The 20,589-nt window shown below is 42.1% G+C and overlaps 1 protein-coding gene across 2 annotated transcripts in view; it reads left to right on the top strand.

Annotated features, from left to right (window-relative positions):
• Window positions 1–20,589, top strand: part of CAB39 (calcium binding protein 39) — a 35,736-nt gene that overhangs the window by 1,511 nt on the left and 13,636 nt on the right. For both annotated transcript variants that reach the window (XM_052685865.1, XM_052685866.1), the window contains exon 2: window positions 14,087–14,243. In XM_052685865.1, coding sequence (XP_052541825.1) covers window positions 14,130–14,243 — 114 coding nt within the window. In that variant the 5' untranslated portion in view covers window positions 14,087–14,129. The remainder of the gene's footprint in view (window positions 1–14,086; window positions 14,244–20,589) is intronic.

Below are 20,589 nucleotides of genomic sequence, written 5' to 3'. Positions count from 1 at the left end.
CGTGGCTGTCTTGTGACATGGGAAGCTATTGAGTCAGCCAGGTAGCGCTCGCTGGGCTGAAGTCTGCTTGAATGCTTATCTTGATGGCAGCGTGGCACAGGTGGTGTTAGGGGTTTTCTTTGTCAGGCTGAGAAAGTGCCTTAAGACGGGTGGAGATTGTGTCTGGAGTTTGTATGTATGCAATAGCGTGCTGCTGAATGTTTCTAGGCACTGATAGTGTTGATCTTTCAAGTTAATTGCATTCTCTTAGATTGACTCGGGGTTCTGAAACCTCCCTGCCTTCCATAGGCTTTAAAACCTGCTTACAGATAAAGAAGTGCTGAAAAGCAGCGCTGCAATGTAGAATTGGTGCTTCTTTAGAGGGTCTGTATTTATACAAATAAAGGAGACTAAGCAGAAGTGCCAGCTAAGTAACACTTTGTGACAATATGTCTTTGAGAGATAATTGTGTTCTTTGGGTTTTATCAAGTGCAGACAAATGTGTATTCCTGGGGGGGTGTGACAGTATTAAGAGAACTCCACCTCTTGGAATTTCTTGATTGCTTTTCAGAAACATTTATGCAGGAGGGAATGGTATCTATTTTGCATTCTATGGTGGAAGTTAATGAGTTTGTTTCTTAGTAATTAACTGATAGTAGTCAAGAGAGGCTTTACTGTTGTGCTGTAAGTTGCTACGCTTTTCAGCTTTTTTAAAGGCGCTTTTGTGAATGCTGAAATTACTGACCAATGTCCTCGCTTCTGAATCCGCTCTGGACTATTTGAGTTGTTCCAGAACTGTCAATGAATAGTTTGCAGCCTTGATATCTGTGGAAAATATTTCTGCAGGCTTTGATAGTCTCTGCCGTGCGCTCAGAGGCTCGAGGCAGGGGCAGGAAGGCGTTGGCATGACCTTCTGAATTCCCTCCTGGCCCTGCTTTTCTGTAATTCTGACACTTTCTGATATGGTTTAATTACAAGAGCAGCTATTAAAATATGATTACCACGGTCTAATTGGAGACATCTTGCAGCTTTCTATCAAAAATAAGGTTTGAGTCATCTGCTTCTTCAAAATTAATAGTGCCACAGTAGCCACCTCCCCCCATCCGAGTGTGAGCACACAGGTCAAATTAGAAGATGATGCTGTCCTCAATTATTTTAGAAGACTTATGGAGGCTTTTATATGCATGCTTCACTGGTGCCTATGGCTTAAGCTGGTGTCATATGAGTTTGGTCTTTCTTTAGCCTGAGCAGATTTTTCATGCTTTTGCTGTTTTATTTTACAGTAAAATGGCCCGTGCGTTTGTCCCTGTATAAAGACTTCTCATGAAGAGCTGAGTTGAGGATTGACCCAAACTGGAAACAGCCAAAATGCTGTGTGTGCACAGTAAGAGCTGTGCTCCTTCCTCAGCAGCCTTCATGTGCTGTCTTTCTCAGGCAGCATTAATTTAGAAATAGAAAGTGCATTTCTCAGCTTTAAATAAACAGCAGCAATTTGGTTTTTAAGTCGCTTGTTAGGAGAATTTTAGCTGATATTTCTTAGAGTCAGAAGAGACGCTTTAAACATTCCTCACTGTGGATTTCAAGTATGCTGGAATGAAGCAAACTGTAAGGCCACCCAGGGGGGCACAGAATTGTAAGGGATATCACAGAATGTTGTAGCCAAGCTTTCTGTTCTTTAGGATTCTGCTCCTGATGAAATCCCCGGCTCGTGTCTGAAGGTCCGTTTGCTTTGTCATTCTTCCTTTCCCTTCAAACACTTGGAGAATTCCTCACTGAGAAGTGAAATGTGTCTAAGGTGAAATACATCTGAAGGCAGTTGAGAAATGGTGAAGCTATAATTAGTGTAGGACAGTATGTTTCACTGAGTTCAGAAACATCCTTCAGTGAAGTTATTGAGCAGTTACTGCTTTGATTTTGAAAGGCTCAGGTATAATCCAACTTCTCACCTAAAAATGGCTGCGTTGGTGACAAATTCCCATGGGCTGCTTTAGCTGGGGCCCTTGGGCACGTGTTCATTCTCAGGTACCTGACTTCCCAGCATCCTACTCAGGAAATTGCTTAAATAATCTGCAGGCCTTGACTTCCCAGTAGCATCGTGTGTGGTGCCATCCTGATGCCTGAGCACTGCTGGCAGCTCGTGCTGCTGTTATACAACTGGGGCAAAAGGTATTTCTCTCATCGTGCTTTGCTTCCATTGCTACGTGTAAAACATGCATGTCAGTGCTTCAGGAGATCGTAGTTCTTGTAGTATATGTCAGAAGATTTATTTTGGTTGATGTGTTTTGTGTTGGAATTACCCACAGTATAACAATCTGACATTATCTATTGGCAAAGGAAAAGCAGAAGAAAAGCTTGTTTGCAAAGAAATATGATTTTAGGAAGGAAAACCTGGCAGCTTTTATTCTGTGGAAGCTTTTGGGGTGCTGCCATGCAGTGAAGGTAACGTAAGCACTGGGAAGTGTCTCCCACACGATTTGTGAATGCATCACTCTTCTAACCTGTAACACCTGCTGCTCGAGTCCTCAGTTTCTGCTCAGCAAAGGTTGGCAGTGAGGGAGGAACTTTGCAGGGGGATTTAAAGAGAGGTCTTGTCATGGAGGGCTGGGACCCTTTCTTTGGAGGGCTTTGTTCAGTATCTTGTTAGAAAGATGTTGAGGAAGTTAAGCTCATCTCTCAAAAGTTGACTGAGAAAATCAGAACTTCGATTTGCCTCACTTCTGATACGGTACCAAAAGTTTGATTCATTGGTTTTCAGTTTTTTCAGCAGGACCTTTTGTTCAAGTTGTGCACAGGAGCGCACTCAGAGAACGGCGTTTGAGTGCGTGATGTTGTGTGCCAGGTTGTCTGCTAGAGCTCCTGAGTGCTTTCACAGCTGCTTTCCCAATGGCTTCCATTCACGGTGGGTTACCTTGTAACCCGGTGTATCTGACAGGTGCTGTGAGGTGGGTGTGCAGCTGGTGACTTTCTGCACTGCGTTGACAGGACAAGGGAGAGCAGTTTTAGACTGAAGGGGGTGATGTAGATTAAATGTTAGGGGAACTTTTTCACAGAGAGGGTGGTGAGGTGGTGGCACAGGCTGTCCAGAGAAGCCATGGGTGTTCTGCCCCTGGAGGTGCTCCAGGCCACCTTGGGTGAGACCCCGGACAGCCTGAACTGGAGACCCAGCCCACAGCCGGGGTGGGAACTGGATGGTCTTTGAGGTCCCCTCCAACACAGCCGTTTTAGGATTACAGGTTTCCCCTGTGGCCAAGTGAGATGGGCTTTCTCTGTGGATAACATGGCTAAGAGTCAACAGCGAAGGAAGCTTCTTGAAAATACTCAGTTTTCTAAACAAGTGTTGTTCTGCACGCGGTCATATAGGCTTGTAATCTCCAAGAAAAGCAGTATATTGACTCATCAGTATTGACTAATATGTTTCCGTTTTACATCTCTAATTGACATTGAGCAATGTTTAAGCTCTGCTCACGCAGCAGCAGGGTGGAGCTGGAGTAAACAGTGCTCTGCTGGGAGCTGCCTCCATTCACTGGCACGGCTGTGCCATCCTGCTCTGAGACACACACCCACATGTCACAGCAAGGGATCAGCATCCCTGGATCCAAGAAAGCCTCTTTATTGCAGGGATGGGGAATATTTCCAAAGGAGTCACAAGAGCTGTGTAGCCACAGCGCAGGGTCGGACAGTTGGGAGGGTGACAAACCTGTGAGCGTACTGAAGTTTTGAATTCTGTGAAAGACTTTTTGTCTGTTTTCTTCTTTCTTCACTTAGAAAAACATTTTGATGTGTTTATTCCTTCATGCCTGTGTGTATCTGCTTTTATCTAGCTTAAAGGAAAAGGAGTTCTCTTTCCTTCTTGCTGGGAACTTCTGTGTACATCTGTATGCACATATGGATGAACAAAAAACATAGCAGCCACATAAGCGTGGATTTATGATGCATCTCCAACAGAACATCATATTTTCCCTTTGGCACTGACTGCACAAGGCTGCTTGCTTGCTGTAGGAACTGCACTGCTTTGCTGCATTTGGGTCCTTAGATTAAATGTGAAGATGAGTTGCGCCCTCACTGGTGTTGGTGGGCATCCTTGGTGTATTTTCCAAGGCTGAGAACTTAACTGTGGCAAATCTGGGAAGAAATTTCAAATCTGTGTTTCAGAATGAGCTCTTTAATGAATGAGGAGAAGGGCTGTTAGCCATGAACACAGAACTTTGAATTTCTCTGTGTTACTTTTAACTGTCAGAAATCCTTACAAGCAGTTGTCAGCAATCCTTACACGCAAGTCTTAGCGCAGCAGAAGTTATTGCAACTTATCTCTAACTGGGAGCGTTGTGGAATCGTACTTCCAGGATTTATGTCAAAACTGAAAATCTGGCCTTCCGTGAGGTCTGCATGTTAGCTAGCCAAATTAAACAATCAAAGCTGTTGAATAATTTGAGAGTTTACCAAGGCTGTGAATTCTGATAGCTGCATCGTTTTTGTTTCTCGAGGCTCTTGTTGTAGAACCTGGTTTCCTTGGCTAAACTTCTGGAGGTGATAACCTCTGTTGGGTTTGTCTTGGTGGTTTTCTACAATGACTGCATTAGAGAAAGGCTGGGAGCTTGTATTGTAAAAATTGTGTAACAATGCTAGTGCCTTTCTCCAGCCCAGCTCTTGGAGGCAGATCAGATAACTGAACTCTGTCCCTCAGTGATGATTCAGGTGTGGTAGGTGGGTTGGCATTTCGCTGTGTTAGTTGGGCTGGTATTAGTTGCTTCCTGACTTCCTACCTGCTATCTCTGGTAGCTGTCAGACACTTTTGATTTGCAAACCTCTGAATGCTTTGCAGGAGAGATACTGACTCCTGGATAGAAAATACCAGCTGTTTCTAGGGTTGGTCTTAGTTGCCTCTGGTGCCTTGTGAGTAATCAGAATGACTTGGTTAAGTTGCCATGAAAAGAGCCTGCGCAGATCTTTGGGAGCAGTCTAGATCTTCCCCCTTTCTTGATTCCTGTGCCACATAGCATTTCCTAGCATGGATTGAGTGGTGAAGATGAAACTTTCTCCTCTCTGCCACAAAATACGTGCTACAGTAGGAAAACACGACAGCTTAAAGTTCTGATTCTCACTGCTGATAGTTCTCCTAGCGCAAGCATGCATCATCTTTGGCCTTTAAGTATGTGTTCCTGTGCTCTACCCCAAAGGAACACAACTGTCTTGGTGTTCTAGGCAGCTTTAGATGCAGCATCATTTTGGAATTTCTTACATGGAGTTTCTGTATCACTTGGTAGGATACTGTGAATTAGAGGTTGCTGTTTTGCTGTTTTCCTAGGTTCTACTCTTGTAAATGCAGTGGCATCTTGCAAGCAAGGAGGTGTGCATCTCAGTGCCACAGATGTGTTCTGGCCTATACTGTGTCTTGGTGTTATTTTTTGCTGTTTCAAGTGAAAGCTAATCCTTCATCTTGAGTATTCAGTGAGAAGAGCCTGGCTAGCCTCTAGATTTCGCTGATTTTGCTGATCTTAGCAATGCTTTCCCCCTCTGTCATACTGTCCTTGATACACTGTGCTCAGGAAGAAGCAGAGATTTTGATCTGAGAATAAGCAGGGCAGAAGTTCCTTTTGAAGAAAATTAGTTTCACATCCAGTTTGGGCAGCGTGGACACTGGGTTTGAGGTGGTGAAGGAGAGAGCACCAGGACAGTGCTAGCACAATTGCAGATACAGTGGTCAGTAGGTTGGTTGATTGTTTTTTTTCACTCATGCAAGTTGTATCTGCACTGCACTGGTTTAACAAGGCAGCTGTATCAGTAAACTCTTTGTATTGTCATCAGAACTGCATCTTAAGTGCCAGAGCCTGGAGCAGAAATAAAGGTTTGGCAGAAAGCAAGTTCATCAAATGAGTGGCGACTTTATGGATCAGTTCAGAGACTGCCTGTGCACCAGCTCCTTGTGCTTGTTAAGAGGTGATGGAAGGAAAAAAATAACCAAACAGTTTTTCCCTTTACTGAATGGGGATGTGATGAGCTAGAAGGGAGGAATTCACAAACATGGTGGGGTCATGCTTGTGAGCTTGTTTATCGATTACCCCCTTGCAGTGCTCTGACTCGTGTGCGGCTCCCATCGGTTATTGGCCAGGAGTTCCCTTGCAGAGGAGATGTAATCATTGTGTAGGGTGCCAAGTTCTCTCCGTTTGATGTAGCAGGAATCAACTTGGATTCATGAGAGCTGATCTCAGAATAAGGTATATGTTAGTCTTTGTGTCGTGCCAGTAGGATCTCAGAGGAGCTGCAGATGGCAGAATGGTGGTGCTGCTTGAGGTGCTTGCGGTTGTGGGTCTCTGCCCTCCTGTTAGAAGAATGCACAGAAGAGAACCCAGAGCCATTAAGCTGCCCTTGACCACATGTCATCTCTGCTGGTTTTGAAGTGACTGTTGGAACTGAGGTGAATTGTACAGTGTCCTAACAAAAAGAGCCTTTAATTGTGAGCTCCCAAATCTCTACTTTCAGAAGGGAAGCCGTGACAGATAGAGCACATCAAAGCAGTCAGTAGGAATCATTTAGGTAAGGTGGGCACTCCCTGATCTGTCTTCTCACGTCTTAAATCAATGGTGTTAGGATGTTCCTGTGCTATGTCTGGGTTGTTGATCAGTAGCCCATTAACATAATGTTTTAACATTGTCATTCTTCAAGTGATCTTTTTCCTGTCCAAGTTATGTTTATTACAAATGCTGTCATTCTTCAGATAAATTACATGGAGAGCTATGATGGGTTTTCTTAAGTGGAACTGGGCTGAGTATGGCAAGTTTCATACAGACCACAAAACTTGGTCTCCAAAGGAACTAAGGGAACTGTAGGCAACATGTTGTTCATTTTCTTGATGTTATTTTAAAAAGTAATACTAAAGCAGAGTTCTTGCTAATGAAAATTGCATCATTCTTGTAGTTTGATCATTCTCAGCTTCTCTTAAAAAGAAACCATCTCCCAAAAGTGCAAATGCATTTACATCTGTCTTGTATTGATGCTTACCATTGTCAGCCTCCTTCCTCAAGTAATTAACTCATGCTATAGATGATCTGTTTTCCTTTGTGCCCATTGCACCAACTTTCTATCTTAGAAACAGAGCCCTGATGCTGCAGTGCCAGCAGGGTTTCCTGCACTTGTGCAGTTTCTGAGTTAAAACTTCATGCAGTTGTATGTAGTTACTGAAACATCACATGTAGACCATACTGCAGCGTGTGAAGGCAGAGATTAAACTGCAGTGAACTTTTTGCCACTTTCTTTCAAAATTAACCCCTAACTGCATATTAAAAAAAAAAACAAAAAACAAACCCTCCAAAACAAAGGAGACTTTTGCTTTTGCATTTTTGCTTCCAAGGGTGAGTAGAATGGCATGTACATAATTGCAGCCTTTTTTATCATGGAAGAAATATTCTGGGTTTTGTGATGATGTGATGAAGGCATCTGGGGACTGACAACAATGCCATTATGAGAAATGTATTTGACTTTCCACCTGGCCAGAAGTGGACTTGCTATTTTACTGCATTTATTGAAGTAAGTTCTTGCTTTTTATGTAGTGTGTTTGAGATACCATTTACTTTGTGTATGTGTGTGTATATGTATCTATATTAAGCTTACCAAGGAATGGGTGAGGCATCTGCATGCTTCTCTGTATACCATATTGCTGTATAGCACTAAGGTTTGTGGGGAAATGAATGGGTGGGGTAACTCCAAACTGCACACCAGGGAAAGAAGCTGAGTCATAAGATTTCCTTACATATGGAGAAAGAACTAGGATTTCAGATACTGAGCATTAGTACTAACGAGCTTTTGTGCTTGTGCTGGGTCTCTGAAACCCCTTAAGTACAGCAGCCTTCTTTTAAAACAATTCATATTTAGTTTCTGCAAAAGCTTTGTGGCAGGGTGTTAAACTGCAATGAATAAAATGATGCACGAGCACCAAAGCTGAGCTGAGTCTGGGGAGGCTGCAGTGGGTGAGCAGGGGCTAATGGAAGTGGCTGCCCTGTCTCCCTAGCAGGATGCAGATGTCTGCTGGAGAAGCAGGCTCTCAAAGAGGAATAAGCATCAGAAAAGTAATTGAATGGCAAGAGAGAAGTCTGCTTAATGAAGGGAATCAGCCCGCGCTCAGTGCTAAAGAAACAAGCAGGGCTGTGAACTGCTGGGGACTTAATTAGAAGGAAATTTTCACAAAGGAAGAAGCTGTCTCATATTATGTGTCTCATTCTTACATAGACATTTATTTTCTGATTCTCCATCTTTTCTGAATCTATTGAACTGGTCTATTCTGTTCTCTCAATTGTTCATCCTATTAGAGCAGAGAATGGCCAGGATTTTCATTTTTCTCTGAAAGGAGTTATAATTCTGAATTTTTTTTTCTGAGTTTTCATCTTTAAATGGGTGAGACCACGAATAATGCTGTAATGCAGAATTGTGAAACTGCTTCAGAATCAGCCTAAAGCTTCTGTGTGCTGCAGTTAATGGCACAAGTTAATGGTGGATTTTAAGGAAGATGCTGGTGTTTAATGACAAGCAGGAGGCATCAGCATGAGATGAACATGCCTGTCTCATGCAAAGACAACGTATGTATAAATTCTGTTCCTCACAAGATGTCAGAGCAGTCCAGACTGTTCTAATGCTGGAGCTGTTGAGCAGATCCTGGTGGGAGTCAGTGGTGCTTCAGGTACGCGGTGTGCTGGAGGTGTGACTTCATGCATGTGAGATGGCCAGTGTAGTCCTTGAGTCCGTGCTTTAAAATTGCCTTGGAAATGCTGGGAAGATGTGCAGAAGTGTTTAGAGAACAGCAAAAATGCCTCGGAGTTGTAGTGTGCTCCTACAGCAGTTGGAAGTGCCACTAATTGCTATTTACAACCGTAGCCATTTTGTTAATGGCATAGTTCTGCAGGCAGAGCCGTGGTTATACCAAATAGTTCACTCTGGAGCTCCCAAATAGTTGGACGTGTGGGTTATCCTCTATCAGTCCCATTTCCTGCATTATAGGGAGGTTTTGCTTGTGTTTTATATTAGCAGATTATACTGCTGAGATGTGTTTGAGTGAGAGATGCTCATGCTTCAGTTTGGTTAGCTCACCAAAAAGAGAAGTGAGAAATGGTTCAAGTGCAGTGCCTGGGCTCTAGAAAGCCATTTGATCTTGTGGAAAATGCTTCTCCAGAACCAGGGTATGGAAAGACACAGCGAGCAACAGGAAATGAAAAACATGGAAGGTGTTTTAATGATGAATGAGAGTACCCAATTTACATGATATCCTGAAGGAATGATGCATACTGCCTCTGGCCAGCTGCTCTCGTGCAGCTAGGAGGGGTGCAGCCGTTTTGGGGCTGTGCTGTGCCCAGAGGCTGGCAGTGCTGGGCTGTGGGGTGGCACTGGGCACTGCCTGCCTGTGCAGAACCTACAGGAAGATGCTCGGGATGTTGCTACAGCTGCCTGCCAAAATAAGGGTGACATTCTGTCTTCCTGTGTGGGAAGGCTGCACCGCTAATACCACACCACTTCTGTCTTTGAAGTTCTGGGGTACTTTTTTCCTGAAGAGTATGGCAACTCGCATAAAAACTGATTCCTGGATCAAAGCAGTGGCTGTCAGGCTCCCTCTGATCACCAGGAATGTCTGAGCGGAGCAGTGCTTTTAAAAATGCATCATTTCTCGTTTTCTGTTCTTGTTATTCCAATCAGCCTTCAGAGTGGTGATTTCTAAGTTACCTGACCTTGCCTAATAAGGCAAGATAAAGCTGATCTATGGTGGTGATGTTCTTCATACTGGCTTTCTGAGGTCCTTAATGCAGGAGGTACATGAGAAAACAAGAAGCTCTTGGGATAATTCAGTTCTATAGGGACACACATGCTCCTGCTCCATCAAAGTGGTAGTACAAGCATACTTCTCTTCAATAAGAGACAGCAAGTTTTGTCAGTAGCAGGTTGGTGAATTGTTGGTCACAGGGTGGACCTCGCTGTTTGTTCTGATTGCAGGCATTTTGTCTCTGCAAATGCATTAACTTATGTATTTGTATTTATTGAAGACCATCCCTGTGTGCTGTTAGCACTGCTGTATGAACAGGCATAGGATGGGAGTGGAGCCTCCCCTGGTTACATGGGCTCCTTTGCCTTGGGAACCCAAGTGGTTGGCCCTGTTGAAGCTGTTAGATCTTGAGTGGTTTTCTCCTTGCTCTGACTACGTACCACTTGGATGCTGGATGTGCATTTTGAGTGGGCCTGAGTTTGTTAACATGCAGCCACAAGGGGCCTGGAGGGGTTTTTTGCTCCTCCCTCCTCATTAATAAAAGCAGTCACCCAAACTCTCCTCATGTGAACAAAGCAGCAGGCTCTAGCTGAACACTTAATGTACCACAGACTATTTTAAGGGAAGCAAGAGTAATACGTGTAATACTGTGAGGCCTAAAATAGAGCATGAAATTAAGGTTAGTGTCCCTGGCTGTTTCACAACATAGGCAATGAGATTTTTCTGTACAGCACTCAGGTAGCACTGGCTGAAAGACCAAGAGGGCAGCATGCATGTTAGGAGGCAGTGAGTATGGCACGGCCAGCCACTCTGCAGAGGTGTTGGTGCGGCCTCCCCTGCGGTGTGCTGTGCAGTTCTGGGCTCCATGACCTAACAAGGAGCTTAATTGGAAACAGGAGTGCATGCTTCTTACAGCATGCTTCATTTAAAGCAAAAAACCAAAGCTTCTCACTGCCGAGAAAGCATAGCTTGTACTGTAACACTTCTGCTATTGTATGGGCAGCATGGTCTCTTACTCTTCACATAAGAGAAAGATCCCAACTGAAAGAGAAAAGACTCTGGGCTACTGCATCTATTTTTTGAGAATTAAAATGTATTTAAAGATAGAGATTTTGCTTATCATGCTCCTGTATTTGCTCCTGTAGCAATTTCTTGGAGCAGGTTGTCCACACAGAGAACCAAATGTTTTTAAGCATTATCTGCAGAGTTACAAATAATAATAATAAATGTTTTATATGGAGCATATGAAATTGGATTTAATTTGTGTGGTCAGGAACGACATAGAAAGCAAACTGCAGGTGGATCCTGCTGCATGGTGGAGTTGGGATTCCTGCGCAGGTGAAGCAGGGGTGCTGCTGTCCCATGGTGTCCAGAAGGCCAGCTGTGCTGGTGCAGCTCTGTTGGCTGCATGCTGTGCTGCTGTTGGACAGCCCCAGTGGGTTTGTGGAGTGCTAGAAGGCTTCTGCCTGTGGCTGCAACACCAAAACTTTGAGGACCCTCTTTTTGTTGGCTTTGCCATGCTTGAATATTGGTGAAATGAAAGGCATGCCTAAGGAGTCCCGAGATTTGTAAAATCCTGCCCAGGGAACCTTCCAACAAACAGCTGAAGGCAGGGAGCTCTCTGGGAAGGGGAGGGAAAGCAAAGGAGCCTGACAGAGCACCAAGCCATCCATGGACTTGCTGCAGATTCTGGGATCCCTTTGTAAAGCTACAGTTAAAATTCTGTAATGAGTTCACAGAAGTCCAGGTGCTGGGGATGTGAAACAATTACCATTTGACACCAAGCGAGGTCTGTTCTTCAGTTATTCACAGAAAATGTCATTTGATGTTGCTTCCTTTTTTTCACTCTGCAGATGTGGGTGGTGGCAGCTCTTTCCGATCTCGCACAGATGTTGGCATTGTCTATTGTTGCAGGGTGTTGGTGTGGCTTTGCTAGGCTGAGGAGGGAACAGTTGGTGTGTGTTCTCAGAGCCTCATTAAGCACATCTCTGTGAGACAAGGGGCTGCCCAGCTTTTCTTGGCAGCATGGGCACAGGTCTGTCAGTGCAGTTTTGCTTCAGGGTTGGTTGGATCTTCAGTCTTGAGGCCTCAAAGGATGTTCCTGACAGTGCGTTCCGTCAGGTAATACGTGTGAAATAGAAATAATATTTATTCCGTTATCTGGAATAAATGAAACACCTTGAAGCAAAATGGCATTTGTGTGTGGATTGCCTTCTTTCCTTTGTTTTCTAAATCGCTTATGAGAAATTCATTCAGAAACATACCTGATTTGGGAACAACACTTAGTATAAATGCATATTATTATTAATTGATTATCTTCTAATAGATCTGCTGGTAGATGAAGTTGTTTATGACTTATGCATACGACTTACGCAGACGCTGGCACGTTTCATAAGTCAGTGCTGGACTATTTTTAATTTGAAGAAGCAGTTGAGCAGTCTCTGGAGGGAAGTCCCGTTTTGCAAGCTTAGACACTGGGCAGATTTTAACAACAGATATTTGCTGTTGTTCTTTGTATGTTATGTCTGTTATCCATGTTGTCTTTTAGATTAGAAGTAATGTAGTTGTGACCAAGAAATGAATGTGGACAGATGTTTTCTGTGTTCTGTTTATTCTCTATGTATATTGCTGTGGCACTCTAATTGTTTCCCTTATTTTTATTCTCTTAGAGAAATGCTTAAATTCCTGTGACTCTTCCTTTCCCCCCCCCGTTCTTCCATTCACATGTGATAAAGTTGAGGCATAACATCCTCTTGCCTAAGGAGTGATGTGTGGTTGGTTTCTATCTCCTGGGGAATCTGGCTGGTGCAGAGAGCACAGGAGGCATCTGTGATCTGGAAAAGATTGGTAGTTGGTGGATGGATCTTGCAGCTACCTTCATGCTGTTATTTTACCTTTCATCTGCAAGTATTCCCATTTAAAGAATGACCTAACTTGGACCTTTTGTCAGCTGTGCTAGGCCAGTGGCAGGTGTGAAATGGTGAAGGCAACATCTGTGCAGCTGCTTTCCTGATGCGTGTTTTTATGGACACTTGGCAGAAGATTGGGTTACTTCTGTCCTTCATCTTTTAACTGCTGTCCTTGGAGCAGCCCAAATCGTTTGCCTTAAAAATGGGCATAACTTAAAAATAGTGTAAAATCAATATCTTAAATTCTTGTGTAACATGATTGGATCAGATCAGGTTTAATAAAGTTCACAGCAGATGAGCCAACGTTTGAATCAAGGATCAAAGTACTTGGTGTTAGATAAGAAACTTTAACGTTATGATTGGCTCGTTATTAACCTCGCTGGTGTTGCCTGAGTGCAGAACTTCAGGCTAATATCCCTTCTTTGTAATGACAGTTATCTGTGCTCTGTCAGCTCTCACTGGCTTTTGTGTCCAGCCCAAGCAGAGCTGGCAGCATTTTGAATGCAGGATTTCCTGTTCTTCGCTGTCTAGATTAGAGTTCTAGAAGTGTATTCATTTGTAAGAAATTTTTATTGTCGTTAAAGTGGAGGCATATGTGTTTAGTAACAAAAGCTTTGGAACACACATTTATACTAATAATATTTGTCTATTTTGTACACAGAAGTGAATATATGTATATATGTAAATATACAAAGGAACAAATGTACTTGGTTGCAGATGCCAAGTATTATAGTGAAGGAAAATTGCTACCATTAAGTTTGAAAAAGGTGGATTTGATGTTTAGTTGTAACATTTCCATGTGCCTTATTTAAGCCCTTGCTAGTGATGACAAAGTTGGCTTCCCTTGAAACGAGTCAGGGAGAGACAGTATTTCAGAATGAAATTGCAGCAATATTGGCATGAGAAAGTCAAGGCAGAGCAAGTGTTAGGACCTTACGTGAGAGCTGCTGCCTGCAGGCTCACCTGCACCGAGCTCTTAGCTCCTGCACTAAGTAGGCCTTGCTGTCAGCTTTGCTTTTGTTTGTGGAATGAGTGTGGATAAAAGTCTGTACCTGGACAGTCATTGCAGTGCAGCCGAGGCACAATGCCTTGTGTCAAATATCTAACATAAAAACATATTTTGCTTGATGGAAGTGATTACAATAACTTACATGTATTAGTCTCTCCTGTATGGGGCTTCTTTACCATATGTGGCTTTGGATGTAGTTAATATACACTTCAATTTCTTCCTGTAACATAAAGTAATTATTTTAATGTGAATTGTTGGTTTCTGTATTTTGTGCTACGGGAATCAGAGGCACAGTTAGCATATAGATTTGTGATGGTAAGCTCTAGTTGAACTGTCAAGGGTGGTTATTCCATACATGAATGCCTTTGCTGAATTCTCTTCATGTGTGTTGTTACAGTGGCCTCGTGCTTCTATTTATGACATGGTTTTTTTCCCTTCCTTTTCCAGGTGAAGCAGGAGCTGTAGAAGGAAGACCTGGTGGCTCGCAATCATGCCGTTCCCCTTTGGCAAATCCCACAAGTCTCCTGCAGACATAGTGAAGAACCTGAAGGAAAGTATGGCAGTTCTAGAAAAGCAGGATATATCTGACAAGAAGGCAGAAAAGGTATGGTTGGGACTTTCAAGTTGCTAAACAGTAATTAAATGGAAGAAAACAAAAAGGAAATTTACAGCGCTTTGCCTGAACCAGTTAGGATTTTTTTATACTCTGATAAAGGACAGGCTATGATGTTCCTTTGAAATGGTGTATTTCATGTTGCTTGGCTTTGCACTTTTATACCACTGGCAGCTGTTGTGATACTTAAAATATTTGTCTTGGAGTTGTAGGACATTGCAGGTGTTAACAAGCAGTTCACAGTCATACAGCGTTCCCATGCTCGTGCCCACTGTAGCAGCTTTACTGCTGTGCTTCTGTGCTTGGCTGTGTGAGTGGTCACAGAGCAAAGTGGCTCTGTTAGCAAAACCAAGTTCTGAGTTTTGAGTCCCTGTGACTTTCAGTGGAGTGTATATACTTGTATCTTCTCTTTCCCTTTCCTGTGAGCTTTTTTTTCAGCACACAAGAAGATGGTAAGGCGTAAATTTCCTGTACTACTGCAGTGTCCTTTAAATAGGGTGGTTTGCTACTTCAGGATCTGTACCTGTTTTTCAGGATCTCTACCTTGTAACAGTCGTTTACTTCTCAACTGGTAATCTTGATAGCTTCATTAACAATTACCTGCAGATTCAGCCTGCATGCAGCTGCTTCCTACCTACCGACTTGTCTAAGAGGGGTTATTTACAGTTCAGATGAGTTTCCTTCAAGCTCAGTACCAGGGCATAGATGCCAACACTTCTTAAAAAAAAAAAAAAAAAAATCCCTCAAACTGAAGCACAAAATAAAATGACCCCCCTCCTCATATCTGCCAGCTTTTGAAGCAGGCTATGCTGTGCCCCTTGAATCCTCTCCCAGCAGTAGCTGTTTTGTTAATGCCATTCTTGGCATCCTCACAGAGTCGAGCACAGGAGTTAGTGACAAACTTTTCCAGTATTTCTAAGCACAGTTCAGCCAGCCTCTCCACATTGTTTCATCCAGATTTGGCACTACTGCTGAAAGTGTAAGAGAAGCTGGATCTTAACTGTGTAGCAGCCTTTATCCTGATACTCTGTAGGATCAGCATCTAATGCCCCGGTGCCAGGATGTGATGTGTTCCAGATTTCTTGCAGTGTACATAGTGGTTTTTCCTAGATGCTTTTCTGTCTTGCTAGGACTTTGTGGTCTTGTGCGAGTGCATGCTCTTGGCTTGTTCTGTTCTTTATCCTAGCTCATGACAGAGCATTAGCACAAAAGCTGGGAGGGTTTTCATTAGCTGCTGCTTTTCTTCTTTCTCTATTAAAGACATCTGCCATGAGAGGATGGGTAGGTGCGTTCTGAGGAGTGTGAGGATGAGATTTGGCACTGCCTCCTTCATGTCAACCTCACTGTTAATTCCTGGAGATGTAGCTTGATGTTGAAGTCTGTACTCTTTAGTGTCATCTTTTTGTGTAGATGTCTAATAAGAAACAGGCCAGCTTCATTCCTTTGTGCATAGCTGTGCACTGTATCGCCTTGTTCTTGATGCTTTAACTACAGATTATTACGTACAACTGGCTTCTTGCTGGTCTTTAATCCCATACCTCCATCTTCTTTAAAGACCTCATCTATGAGCCATCTTTGACAAGAAATAATGTACTAAGCCTGTATGGCTTCATTCTGTATTGTAAGAGGCTATACACTTTGCACAAAGGAGGAAAGATAAGACGAGTTCACCAGGTTAGATGTGACAAGGGTTAAGTACTGACAATCACAAGGCTGATGTGGGTGGTGCTGGCCTCTGTTATCCTCATTATTCACCAAAGAGATCAGCTGGTGAATCTGAATTTTCACAACGCCCGTTCCTGTGTGTCCTTACGTGGGTTCTTCAGGAAATAATTGTTTTGTTGGCAAGCCAAGACCTCTGTGAAGGTGACTCTGGCTGTAGCAGGTTATCTCGGGTTCTTAGATAGTTTGCTGGTTTGACAGAGAAAGCTTTTCATTATATTACAAGCCAGTCGTATCTTCAGAGGCCTAACTGATTAAACATGTTGATTTCATGCCCACTTCCTATCCAGTCTGTTAGTGCTTTTGTAACCAGTCAGGTAACAGTGAGCTTTCACGGCCCAGTATCATGCTGCATATGCAGTGTTCCTTACTTTCTGTTGTGAGAACACTCCTTTGGGTGTCTTCTGTGCCTGTGTTACTTGTCCTACACTACATTGTATCTTAAATGAAGTATATACACAGTTGCATATCTTTATTGCTCTTGAACATGAAGAATTTAAATTATATTTATAAATTAGACTGTGGATATTTCAGCATTCGTTGACGTGAACTGAACATTTCAAAATTAATCATTTTAAGTATTTCTTATACAAAATTAAGTTCATTGTATTGTTTTATATGTTATTAGCTTCCAAAGATAAACCAGTGCTTTTCTACTGCAGTATGACTGTTTGCTTTTAATATGCAGTTCAGGGTAGTTCCTACCATGCAGTAGCAACTCAGTGCTGTTCTGTTATGCAGAGGATGTGCTCTGACAGTTTCCAAGCATGCTTGGAAACACAGATTTGTAAATAAGAATTATGTTAATAACTTTCCCTAGAAATTAAATCTGTAATTAATTACAATTTTAATACCTTGGATTATTTGAAGAGAAAGATCTGAGAAACAGTAGTGGTCATGATGCATCTTAGGTAATTATGAAACATTCTACCCTGTAATACTGCAAAATGTGCTTTATAAATAAAAGCGTGAAGCTTGAGAAATGAATTCTAGCTGCATGTTAATCTATATGTTTTTGAACTGTGCGTGTACAGGAGAAAAATTAACCAGGTAGTTCTCCAGGTTATTTTGAAACATTGTTTAGGTTTGCAGTACGTACTTGGAAAATGAGATTTGAAGTGTCTGCAGAAGCCAGACTGCCTCACTGCTGACAGTGCCTCCCATACCATGGCTGTGACTGCTGGCTGCAGTTTGTTACTTAGGACACAGGCAATAGATGGCCAACTTTTATTCTATTTGAAGGGTAACTTCAGAAAGTTGCAAAGACAAGTTCTTTATATCTGGAAAATGTTTAACTGTTAGTTTTCCTTCTCTTGCTTTCTTTTTCTTCTTTAGAAAGGAAAAATCTTTTCGTGTAAGTGGGACCTACTCATGAGCTATTGCATTAGTTAGTAGTTTATTCTCATCTCTTCTTCCTCTTTGGCTCACGTTAGCATTTATTTCTGTGCTGTCATTTCATTTAATTTGTGGCACACATTTACTGTCTTGAAGGTAAACATTTACTCACGTAATAGACTTGTTCTTCCCTACTCTCTGACCTTGTGTTAACCTGCTCATGCCAGCTTCAGTTTTGGCTTTCTGGTGGTAGTTTCAGCCACATTGTCAACTCGTGCAGGTTGACTGTTACAAAAAGAGGAAAAAAACCCAACAACACAGATTTTTGGCTGAAATGAAATTTAGAAAGTTACAGTCTCTCTAATTTAACCAGCTCAATTCAGTGGACAGAATAGTACAGTATGCTTCTTTATATGATTCATCTGTCAGATTACAATATTATGTCATGGTGCCAGAGATGAAGGTTGAGATTTTATTCAGTGAGCTAACGCTGAAATTTACAAAGCAGTGGAATTTTACATTTGCTATGCACATTTCTGCATTAATTCGTGGTTGAGAGAAAACTAAAGGTTAAGCACTCTTCCTTGCCAACTGCTGTGGGCTTGGATTAACAACTCAAAGGATCCAGCAAGGGGCAAAGGTTGTTGGTATTTATTTATTTATTATTGTTGGAAGTAGGGAGTGAAAAGACAGCCTTCTCTTCTAATGGCACTGGGCTCTTTGTGGCAGATGTCTGCTGACAACTGGTGCAAGCATTTTTTGCCCTTAACCTAGTGGCATGGATATACATCATCATGCATTTTACAGAACTGCATGCTGTGTTTTTGTAAGAGTTTCAAAAACCAATCCGTTTAAACGGAGTTATTAAAATAGTATTTGCTGCTTTTGGTAATTTTGTAGGCTAGAAAAAATGATCTCTAAACAGAGGCTCAAACCTATGAGGTTGTTTACAGTTTTTTGTGAACATTTTCATTAGTAATGCAGTTTTTGTAATCACTTTCTCAATGTGGGCAGAACAGCCACAGGCTTAGAGCCTGCTGAGCAGCACTGGTTTGTAAGTTAAGGTGAGTATTTTGTCATAAAACTCAAGTGTTGCTGCTGTACAAATCTAAATGAGGCATTTGGCATTTTGGAAATATCCTGGAGAATGGAATAAGCCAAAGTGGTTTGTAGCTGTAAAGACATGCAGCAAATTTTGGAGTGACAGTCATACATATGACTTCATGGAGTCTTCTTTTTAAGCAGTACCTTCCTATCACTGACAAAGGATAAAGACACGAGAGATTTTGTTTCCTTTTCTTCCATTTTTAGTTCTGTAGTCTGACTTGTTTTTCTCTGACACCACTGAATTTTAAATAATGTCACAGCATTTTTGTTTAAGGCTCTGCCCCATGGTTGCTCCTCCTCAGTATTGAGGATCTGTATAGTAAACATATGCATTCTGTATATATAACATACACCCTGTTTATGTTACTTTAGAACGTATACAATTAATTCCACTTTTTTGAACTTGGGTTGGATTTTGTTGTTTGTTTTTAATGAATTTCATTGTGCATTTTGATTTTCCAGGTGTTTTTTCCTGCCAAATGAAGGCAGCACACTGGACAATTATTTTGGTATCTGTACATTAGGAAGCAATGCTAGGTAGCCTATACAAGCAATACTAGGTAGCCTTTCCTTGTCTGTCTTGAATTTGTAAATTAGTTTTTCACTTAACTCTTGACTTGATATTTACTGTAGCATTACATTTTTAGGTGTAACTAACTAAATTCCATTCTGCATCTGAAATACTTTTAACTGCAGGCATGTCCTCAGGGTTGCCATTGTCCTGCTTAAAACAGCTCCTTGAACCTCAGCATTTCTTCTCCCCTCTTGCTTTCTAAACTGGTGTGCAGAGACAAACTACAGTAGAATTCTTTACTGTTTCTTTTCTTGGGAGCAGTGCTTCAAGGGTATTGCTGTATAGCTCTGTGTTTGACAGACATTCCTCTTCTTTTCCTAGCAAAGATGCATTTCTTCTGAATTATAAAGAAATAGAGCAGTTGTGTGGCATAATATGGCAAGCTGGCTTTCTACTTCTATAGGGGATGGTATGAGTTAAAGCAGTCAGAATGAACACTTGCTTCTTGCTGTGTTGCTAACAGTGTGCAGAAAATCCTGTGCAATTGCAATAAAGGAGCAGACAACTGGAAATTAGTGAGAAGATGGAGGCAGTGTGGAGTGGAAAGTTGTGGAGGAGCAAAAAAATGATCTGGAGTCTCTTTAAAGGTCACAGGATCCTTACTTGCATACCTAGCAAAGCTGGAATGGCTTTGGCTTTAATAGCACATGGGTCATGCTTGTGCCTCTCTACATATAACCCACAGATGAGAAATCTTCTGTGTCCCTTACAGGACAGGCAATATCCAGAAAGTTCTCATTCTTTCCCTTTATTAATTTTCCACGTGCTACCAAATGAATGCTTTGGAGTATATGCATACTTGTTGTCAGCTTCATCTAATTACTAAAAATGAGTGCACCCATAGATCATTCATACCTTTTAAGCACGTGAAGAACTAATGTAACGTGGCCAAACCTATTATGTATGATAATCTTTTTTCAGTCTTTTCTCCCCAAGCTATGCTATACAAACATACATATTTAAGATAGTTCTTCCCTCTCCCTTCCAAGATAACTGTGTGTTTTTAAGGTTTAGAAGTGTTCTTGTAGATTTTTGTTTACTTAAGAGATCTTTGCTTCCACTGCTAGGTGTTGCTCCAGTCTAGCAGAGCTGCAGGCATTCCTTGCACTGGCTTCCCAAGGTGGGCAGTCATTCTGGATGTCTTCTGGGCTTCAAATGGGAAGCTTGTGATGCTTCCATTTGCCCCCTGTATTGAAGTTTTCTCTGGAAGACCCGCTCTTTGTGGGTGCAGCTGCCAATTTGTTCTTGTATATCGAGGGAACCTGAAGATTGAGTAAGGTTCTCTTGTGCATTTTTCTTTGGAAAGGAAAGAATTCATGCATAGTGACTGTGGTGTGAAGCTGGTATTTGCCAGGAGATCTACTATGTGTAAAATCTGCAGCAGGAGGGCAGGTGTCTCTCTGGGCAGCTTGCTAGACAAGCTGTCTGTGTCATCTCTGTCGTGTCCAGTCTGATCTTCTGTTTTACAGAATGGAAATGTCCATTTCCTTTCATACTGTCACTGTTCTTTAGGAGATTTTTGAATGGGAGGCTTAGAGGCACTAAAAAAAGAAGAGATTTTACTTTTGATAACTTGTTAATTAAATTGCTTGTCTTGTC

Source organism: Tympanuchus pallidicinctus, unplaced genomic scaffold (assembly GCF_026119805.1).
Source record: "Tympanuchus pallidicinctus isolate F22 unplaced genomic scaffold, pur_lepc_1.0 scaffold22, whole genome shotgun sequence".
In the NCBI taxonomy this organism is placed as follows: domain Eukaryota; kingdom Metazoa; phylum Chordata; class Aves; order Galliformes; family Phasianidae; genus Tympanuchus; species Tympanuchus pallidicinctus.
Note: the sequence above shows the minus strand (reverse complement) of the source record. Positions and strands in the feature narration are given on the sequence as shown.